The sequence below is a fragment of the Aythya ferina genome (genome assembly GCF_964211825.1).
Source record: "Aythya ferina genome assembly, chromosome: 18".
NCBI classification, from domain to species: domain Eukaryota; kingdom Metazoa; phylum Chordata; class Aves; order Anseriformes; family Anatidae; genus Aythya; species Aythya ferina.
Window position 1 is genome coordinate 3,956,514 of NC_140317.1, and position 9,443 is coordinate 3,965,956.

Sequence of the window (9,443 nt, forward strand, 5' to 3'; positions counted from 1 at the left end):
CCAAACCCCAAACCCCCAGCCCCCAGCCCTCTCCCCCCAGCCCCAGGGCGGCCCCTCCCGTGCCCGGAACTCGGCTTGGCGGGGGGCGGTTTCCGCGGGGCCGCCTTTTCGAGGTTGCACCGCGGCGGCCAAGATGGCGGCGCGCAGCCTGCGGGCCCTGTACCGGCCGCGGCTGCTGGCGGCCGGCTTCTCGCGGCGGGCGGCTGCCGGGGCCGAGTTCCGGAGCGCCTACAGCCTGGACAAGCTCTACCCGCCGCGGGGGGGCGGCGGCGGCGACACCGGAGACACCGGGAGCGTCCCGGCGAGTTGGGGGCACGAAGGGGGGGGGGGGGGGGCGGAAGATGAGCGATGGGCGTGGCCTAAAGGGTGGGGGCGTGGCCTAAAGGGCGGGGCGCGTGGTGGGCGGGGCCTGGCTCGGTGGGCGGGGCCTGCGCCGCCTGAGGCAGGGCCACCCCCCCAGGGGCGTTGGGGTCCCCCTGAGGCGGCCCCACAGCAGCCCCTGGCCCCCTCTGCCAGCCCCTGACGCCCCCCGATGCCGTTTCCAGGAGCAGGAGGCCAAGCCGCCGGCCCTCGACATCCCCATGGGTGAGTGTCCCGGCCCCACGCGCCTCAAGGGTGGGTGCTGGGGGTGCGAGGGGTCCCCCAGGGCAGTCGTTGGTGGGAGCTGGGGGTGCCCGGCGGTGTGGGGAGGTGCCCGTGGTTGTGGTCTGAGGTGTTTGTTGCCTGTGGAAGCTGCAATGTGGCCCAGAGGGACAGAGTTGGTTGTGGGCTCCCACACAGGCTTTAAGAGCATCAAGAAATTACCCATTTTTACCATCCTTACAATGTAGAATAGAAACATGCATAAAAGGTAACTTTAACAGACTTCTCTGTTTCCAACCCCAAAAACAGCCTGCACGCAACATGCAGAGCTACACGTGAAGCAAACACACCGCCGAGTAACAGGCTTCCTTCAGCCCCACACGCAGTGTTTTGGGGTACCCCTGTTCTTCCCACTGTGCTGACGGGTCGGTGTCCCTCCTCCTCACGTCGCTGCTCTTCTCTTCCAGACCGACTGACTGTATCCTACTGCCGGAGCAGCGGCCCTGGTGGGCAGAACGTTAATAAAGGTACAAAAGGGCTTCTCTGACTTAAGACCCAGTCTGTACCCCAGCATGAAACTAGTTTCTCTCTCTTTGTGGTGTAATAGTAGGAGCTTGAAATGAAAGAGCGCCTTTGTGCTGCCTGATGTTAACTTTTTCATTATTACTCTACATTTTTAGCACAACTTCTAAGTCTTCACATTGCCTGACACCAGAGGTAGCATATTTGGTTCTTCTAGAAGCACTCCTCATGGGGTCATTGCTGCTACATGTGCCACAGGAAACATCAGTTCTGTCTAATCTGTTGTCATTAATCATACAATAAGCCACCTGGATTCTTAAACTTTCCTATGCAACAATCTGTTGGCTTAATTCAAATAACGAAGCAAAAAATACTTCTTGTTCTGCACTTGCCGTTAAAACAAAGTAGGTAGTAACTGGTAATAGCATTAAATCTCGTAGTGTATAGAAATGCAAATACCATGAAAAAGTCTCCATAAAAGTTGTCTTTTGGAATGGTATGTAATAAAAGTAGCAAGAAAAAAATGTGATCCTTCAGGTAATGCATAGTAGAATCATCATATGTTCAAAGCCAGCGGTGAGCAGACTGAATTACCTCATAAATCTTGGGAAGTCAAACCATTATGTTGAAAAAGGTCCTGTTTTTCCTCCCAGTGAATACTAAGGCAGAAGTCAGGTTCCACCTGGCATCAGCAGACTGGATCCCAGAAGCTGCGAGACAAAAAATGGCATCTATGGTAACTACCCTCTCCCTTCCAACCACTTGCTGAATTTCACTATTTCAGCCAAAACATGACAGATAGAACAGTTTCAGTGATCACATCATGCTTTTCCCTCCTCAGCACAAAAATAAGATAAACCGAGCTGGTGAGCTGATTGTGAACTCTGAGGAGAGTCGCTACCAAATGAGGAATCTGGCGATTTGTTTAGAAAAAATCAGAGTCATGGTCACAGAGGCTACTGAGAAGCCGAAGGTGGTGTCTAAGGAGACTGCACAGGAGCTCATAGCCAGGTATTGTTATTGAGATGGCCTTTAATACAGGTTCAGACTTTTAACGTGACTTGGTAACAGGTACTCATTTGGATTTTCTTTTAAAAAAAACAAAACAAAACCAAAACAAACAAAAAAAAACCAACACACTGGTCCACTGGACCTTAACTGCTTTCTCAGGTAACATCCCAAGAACAAGGACTGTTTTTCTGCCTGAGGACATCTGAATCTATATTGTAGCTGTGTTCACAGTTGAGTATTTATTTAAAGGCTTTCCTTGTACACTAAAAAACCTTTTCATTGTGTTTCAGGGTGGAAAAAATGAACCGTGAACGATTAAGACAGAAAAAGATACACTCGAATATAAAACAGAGCAGGAAGGCAGATTTCGACTGAGAACAGCGGAGATGGAAGTCCTTGGCACACCACCATTTTAAGAAATATTGTTGGCAGCTGAAGATGATACTAAACTTATGAGCTGGATTGAATAAAACCTGTCCAAAAATGTAAATAAAAATAATAAACATCTTTTGAACCTAAGGATACACTGCAATATGTCTTTGTGTCCTTCATCCGGTCCTGTGAAGCTTTATGAGAGCACCCCCTGCTGCTGAACATGCAGTAGATTTGGGGGAAAGAAAAGGAAGAGTAAAAACATTCTAACCACAGATTTAAATAACAGAGTGTTTAGTCTCACCTTGATTAGTTAATTTTTTTCCCCCCTAACAGCATAGAAAGATGTCACTTTGACAAGTTAACCTAAAGCCATGGCAGGAATTGGGCTGGAGGCAATTGCTTTTAGCACTTGAAGACAGAAACCATCTTTTAAGTACGGGAGTTTTTTAAGTATGGGAGTTTTCTGGCGTGTGAAACCCCATAAAGCCTCAGACCACATCTTACAAGCTTCAAGACTGAACCTTAGTGTGGAGTCCTCCTGTAGTGGACCCTGCTTAAACAGAACACAGTAGCATGGTGTACTGTGTCCTCTTGGTGTAATCCTTGTACATTGCCACCACTGGATTATGTGGTGGTGTATAAAACTAGGAAAGTCTTCATAAAAGCACTGAAATTATGCTTTTTTTCCCTGTTTTGCAGGGCCCCAGTGGCCTAATGGATAAGGCACTGGCCTTCTAAGTCAGGGATTGTGGGTTCGAGTCCCACCTGGGGTGAAGAGAGGTAGAGTAATGTTTTAGGAAAGGAAAGAAAAAAAAAAATCCCTGAGATGGCTGCACCCATCCCACCTCTGTGCCCCCCCTGCCCAGTGATGGGAGCAAAGATACCAACAAATTCCCTGCAGGGGAAGGGGCAGCCACCAGTGCCCCCTCCCACAGGTGAAGGGCTCTGCAGCCCCAGTCTCTCCGAGCCAGGATTTGGGGGGTGACACCTCCAGGTGAGCATTGCTGCCTCGGGAGCACGGGAGGCATTTCCATTTTGGAGGAGCAGAACAATCCCGTACAAAACCTTCCACTCAGCCCAGATTCTGTGCATTTAACAGATCAGGAGCCCTGCTCCTTTCCCCATCCCCCTGTACCTTGCCCGAGGGAGCGGGGTTGAGAGCAGGGAGACAGAAAAGGAGTCGGGAGCCGCAGCCTTGCACCCCCAGGGCAGGTTTTGGGGTGCCGGGGGGGGAAAAGATCCACCCCAGATGGGACTCGAACCCACAATCCCTGGCTTAGGAGGCCAGTGCCTTATCCATTAGGCCACTGGGGCTGCCCAAAATCCCTCTCCCGGTGCCCTGAGTTAACTCTCTGCTGGCCGGACGGGAGCACGGCCTCATGGGGGGGTCCCGCAGAGCCCCGGGGAACGGGGCCCGTTTGATCCCGGCCCCCCCCGCAATAAAACAGAAAAGCACGCGGGGAGGGGGAGGCTCGGCGGGGGGGTGGTTTTTTTTAGCTTTTGTCCCGCCCCAGTGGCCTAATGGACAAGGCACTGGCCTCCTAAGCCAGGGATTGTGGGTTCGAGTCCCACCTGGGGTAAAAAAATAAAAAAAAATAATTGAAAAAAAAAAAAAAAAAAAAACATTTACAACCCCCCCATGGACACAATCCGAGTGTTTTCTCTCCCTTTCTGCAGCAAGGCCCTGCTAGGAGGGGACGATGTCCCGTCCTCCTGCCCCCAAACGGCCCCATAAATCACCGGCCCTCCCCGCAGCAGCTCGCACAGCCCCGGGGCTGAGCCCTCGCCCCTTTTATCCGCCCCAAAATCGGCCCCAGCTGCGGCTCAGCCCCGCTGCCACCCCCCCGGGATGGGGCTGCAGAGGGTTTCGGGGGTGCTGCCCCACCGGGAAGGGGGGAAAAGGGTCCCTGGGGAATCGGCAGGGCAGATGCTGCCCCCAAAATTGCTCCAGCGGGGGCACCTGGCCTCGAGTCGTGCCCCTCTCGCCCCTAGGATGCCCTCCCCGGGGGCAATTGAAGGGCTCTGGGGTCTCTTCTGGCCCTGTAAAACAACCACGAAGGGACTCGAACCCTCAATCTTCTGATCCGAAGTCAGACGCCTTATCCATTAGGCCACGTGGTCCCCCGTGCCCCCCATTTGGGGACACCGGCACACACCGAGGGGGTCCCCCCATGGTCCTGCCACCCCCCAGCACCCCCCAAATCCCCACCCCAGCATGGCCCCGCTATAACGTGACACCGCGATGCGATGAGCAACACCCCGGGCACCTTGAAGCTCCTGCTCCCTCCTGCACGCTCCTCGTGGTCCTGCTTCGCTCTTCCCCCAAACCTCTTTCTCATCGGATCCTAAAAAGGTAACCCCAAAAGCTGCAGGGCAGGGCGGGCGTTTTAACAATCTCCTGCACCCGCAAGACGTTTACCTCTCCTACACCCACAGGCTTTACCTGTCCCTACAAAGGGTTTACCTCTTTATTTATTTATTATTTTATTTATTTATTTATTGTTTTATTATTTTATTTATTTATCATTTCATTTATTTATTTATTATTTTATTATTATTATATCTATTTATCGTTTTTTATTTATTTATTATTTTATTTATTTATTGTTTTATTGTTTTATTATTCTATCTATTTCTCTTTTTATATTATTTATTTATTTATTATTTTTTATTTATTGCTTTTTTTTAATGTATTATTTATTTATTATCTTTTTCCCGGGGGCGGGGGCTCCGCGCCAGCTGTGCGCTGGGGCCCGCGTGGCCTCGCGGGGAGGGCGCCCGACTGCGGAGCTCGGAGCCTCGGGTTCGAATCCCTGCCTGGCCCCCGCCGCTCCCCTGCAGTGCTGCATCCCTGGGGAGGTCTCGTGTCCCTGCTGATTGCTCGGGCTGTTTTATTCCCCCCTCCTGCACCACAGCCTTTGCCTGCCGGCTGGCAAAGCAGCTCCTAAGAAGCTGCACACATCCAGCTTTCTGCTGCTCCCAGAGGTGGGAGAGGAGAGAAACAGCAGAAATACAGCCTGGTAGCCTGGTGCCACCCACCAGAGTGACCCCATCACTCATGGAGTCACCCACACCACGCGCTGAACCCACCAGGGCCCCTCAGTGTGCTGCCAGGAATATCCCAGCGTGACTTCCAGGAGAAGAATACAGGAGAACACTGCACAGAGGAAGCCAAGAGGTCGCCTTGCTCCTGAAACAGAAGCCCCCAGGAGCCATGGGATGCTGTTCAAACTCTGGGAAGGACACAAAGCTGAGCCTGCTTTCAGTCACCCTGGTCCCAGGCAATGCCAGCCCATGGTGAGGGCCGGCTCTCAGCGTGTGCTGCTTCCCCGGAGCAGAGCCAGTTCCTCCCACACCTAGCAGAGAGAAATGACTTGGAAAGAAACTTTGCTTTAGGTTTTGCTGCTGGGATATCACGCCTGGCTGCACCACCTGCTCCTGGATGAGGTGTCCACCTTCACACCAAAGCCTGGGGCTGTTTGCAGCAGCTCCTCATCGCTTCCCTCTCTCATGGGATCTCAGCTTGGATCACTGGCCAGGAGCACAAATCTCCTGATCCAGGCAGTACCACCCGCACGCCTTGGCTGTTGTTGGCGCAGCAAAAAAGCCTGGAGCTGCTGCGTGGATCTCGCTGCCCCCAAAAGTCCTCCCAGTCCTCCTCTTACCCCCTGCATTCCCTCTGTGGGCACCCCCTTTACAAACTGTCTGCAGAGGGTACGCTCAGCCGGGCCCCTTCAGCAGCTTTCCTTTATTCTGCCTGCAGAGCCCAGTTCTGGGCGCTCCCATCGCATCCATCTCCTTAATTAATTTAGGAGGATGGGAAATTCCTCCTCCCCACCCACCGCCCGCCTCTACCAGCACGCCTGGGAGTGCAGCACCGAAACGGGGAGAAAAAAAAAAAAAAAAAAAAAACTGAAAAAAAAGACTGGAAGCACCCAAAAAGCTCACCCCAGATGGGACTCGAACCCACAATCCCTGGCTTAGGAGGCCAGTGCCTTATCCATTAGGCCACTGGGGCTGCACAGGGGGCATGTCCCCGCCCGGCTGAACGGCCCCAACCCACAGCAGGTGGCAAAGGGGCTGTGGGATGTGTGGGTGCCCCCACGGAGGACATGGGGACACAGGGGGACACGGGGACACGCGCGGCCTCACCTCCTTCTGCCCCTGCCACGCATCCCCCGGTGGGATGGGGGAAAGTGGGGAGCAGCCGGGAACCCCCCGGGGGGGGCGAGGAAAAGGGGAAATGGGGTGTGGGGGCACCAACCCGCGTGGGATCCATGCCCTGAGGGGTGAAGGAAGGGGGAAAGAGGGAGAGCGACGGGAAAAAAAGGGAAAGCCGACCACGAAGGGACTCGAACCCTCAATCTTCTGATCCGAAGTCAGACGCCTTATCCATTAGGCCACGCGGTCGCGGCTGCTGCAGCCCCCGCCGATGCTGCCAACCCCCAGCATCGCCCACCGCGACCCCCTTCCGTGTCCTGCCTCCCTCCTGCCTGCCCTCCAGCCTTCCTTCCTTCCATCCTTCTTTCCCTCTGCCCTTCCTTCCTCCCGTCCTGCCTTCCCTCTGTTCTTCATTCCATCCTTCCTTCCTTCCCTCCATCCTTCTGTCCTCCCTTTCCTCCCTCCCTCCGTCCTTCCCCTCCTTCGTGCCCTGGAAGCCGCAGAAGATCCGGGGGCACCACGAGGAGGGCTGATGGATGAGACCGAGACACCCTGCAAAAGGTAAACGGGGTACGCCTGTTCCCCAGCTGACACCGCAGGGGGGGCTGAAACCCTCTGAGAGGACCCCGTGGGGTCCATGCATAAGGGGGGGGATGTCAAAAGCTGCCAGAGCTGGGACAGACTCACAGCTCCGGTCCTCTCACATCCCACCTGCTGCTGAGGGATGTACGGGATTTCTGGAGGACAAGTCCCAGCACCGCTCTGTGGGGTCACTGTCCTTAGCTCCGACCACCAACACCCCCCAGCCCCACTGGAAGCACACAGATCACCCCCTCCCCATGCCCCTTCGGTCTGATTCCACCCCTGTCCTGTTTTGCACGTGCTTCCCTCCTCCTGTCCCACACAACCAGAGGCCACAGGGCTCGGGTGCCACCTCCGACATCGCAGGAGATTGGGATTTTCCAAGCACACGTTCACCGGGGCTGTTCCCCCAAAAGGGAACCATCACTTCGAGTGCCTGAAGGCATCACTGGAACCACAGCAGGAGAAATAGGCAGCAGCAGAGAGGAGGAGGACTGAAGGCGAGGCAGACAGAGACGGGAAACAAAAAATCTGAGACCTTCAGCTTAACTCTGAGGACCTGGAGCAGCACCTCAAGAGCACAGGAGATCAGCAAGGAGGTGGAAACGGAAAATCAGCGGGTGCAAAAAAGGCTCAGTGCTTTAGGAACTGGGGACACTCTCTAATGCCCCACACCCTGGGCTGCTACGGGGCAGGACCAGGCTGCAGGGGGAGCAGCCTCTCCTCCACCCCCCCGCACCCCTGGTGGCACACAGGCACCAATTCCCGTTCCATTTCTGTGGGGTTGCAGCAGCCTCTGAGCCCTGTAAATGAGAGAAGATTTGCTCTTGAGTGGCTCTGGCTCCTAGCCTCCTCTCTGTGGAGATGAGCCCTTTCTTTCCCTCTCCCTCAAATTGTTGGATTTTTTGTTTAATGACCTTCCGATTCCCTCACCACAACTAAAGACCACTCCCAAGAGCCCGCTGAGTGCATAAATCCATTAGCAAAGCCTCCCTCCCAGTGCAAATATAGAGTCCAGCTTCTGTTTACAAAATACCCATCCCTCATTAATAAATACCAAATCAACTTCCACATCACAAGTGACGTGCCCTGGGCCATCCGTAAGGGACGCAGTGCCATTCGCCTCCTTATTTGGAAGCAGGAGAAGATGCAGCGAGCTTTTATAGCTATCCTCACCCTTTCTCTTGGGACAGGTAAGTTAATGAGGGCTGGAAAAGCTTTAAGGACCTCTGTTCTGGTCTGTTTGAGAAGGGATTTGCCTGGGTTATTGACGCTTTCCATACCCACGGCTCCATACCCTCCCTCTTCTGGTACATCTCTCGTCCACAGGTTGAGACCTCTCCTGATCCTTTTCTGATTCCAGTGGATTTTTTCCCAGCAGGGGCCGCTCCCAGGTACATCTGCACGTACTACGATGTCATCGAGCACCTGAACATCACCTCCCACAGCAAGCTGCACGCGCACATACTGCCAAAGACGAACTGGAAGGAGCCTCTGGAAGTGAACATGGATTTCATGCTGATCGCTATTCTCTCTGTGGTAAGGACGCAAAGCTCCTCTCGAGTCTTTACAGCCCAGAAATGTGCGATTGCCAGGTCAAAGCCTGAGTTTTCTGCGAGGCAGGGCTGGGCCAGCAGGGCTACAGGTATGAGAATCAACCTCTTCCACTTCAGCTGCCTGCTGCTTGAAAGCATTTGGGGAAGATCTGGAGGATTTTCTCTCTTCTTCTAGGAAAAAGCTGGAAAGCAGGCCCAGGCAAACAGCCTGCTTTAGACCAGGCTCTAGGAAGAACTGCACGGAGTGCCTTGATTAAGCAATTCAGACAGGATTGCAGAGCACCGGTCTGTTAACATCAACACCTGTATTTTTCAAACCATGGGATCTGCTGCTTCACCCTGCTCTTCAGTTGTAGGACCAAGACCCTCGACCTCTCCTCCTGAGCCGGGTTTCCACAATCCTGCTGCAGGGGCAACAGTGGAGAGCTCCTGGGCTCTGCACAGGAGGTAGCTAAGAAAAATCAGCTAAATCTCTCCCGTTTTGTTTCTCTAGGCTGAAAAGCTGCAGACGGTCACTTTTTATTTCGTGCTGAGCTTGGTAGGTTCCTTCAGACCGTTCCTCTCCTGTGACACCCAGCACGGCTGCTGGGGCTGAGCCCAGCACTCATCTCTCTCCTGCACCTTCTTCCCCCAGGAGTGGAAGAACGCCTTTGT

At 53.9% G+C, this 9,443-nt stretch overlaps 1 protein-coding gene across 1 annotated transcript; it reads left to right on the forward strand.

Moving 5' to 3' along the window:
* Nucleotides 1-115: 115 nt before the first annotated feature.
* On the forward strand, nt 116-2,634 carry MRPL58 (mitochondrial ribosomal protein L58). Its single transcript, XM_084492063.1, has 6 exons — nt 116-301; nt 546-585; nt 1,050-1,109; nt 1,758-1,840; nt 1,946-2,115; nt 2,406-2,634. The coding sequence occupies exons 1-6, from the start codon at nt 134-136 to the stop codon at nt 2,488-2,490; spliced, it is 606 nt and encodes a 201-aa protein (XP_084348189.1). The 5' UTR covers nt 116-133; the 3' UTR covers nt 2,491-2,634.
* Nucleotides 2,635-9,443: the final 6,809 nt, after the last annotated feature.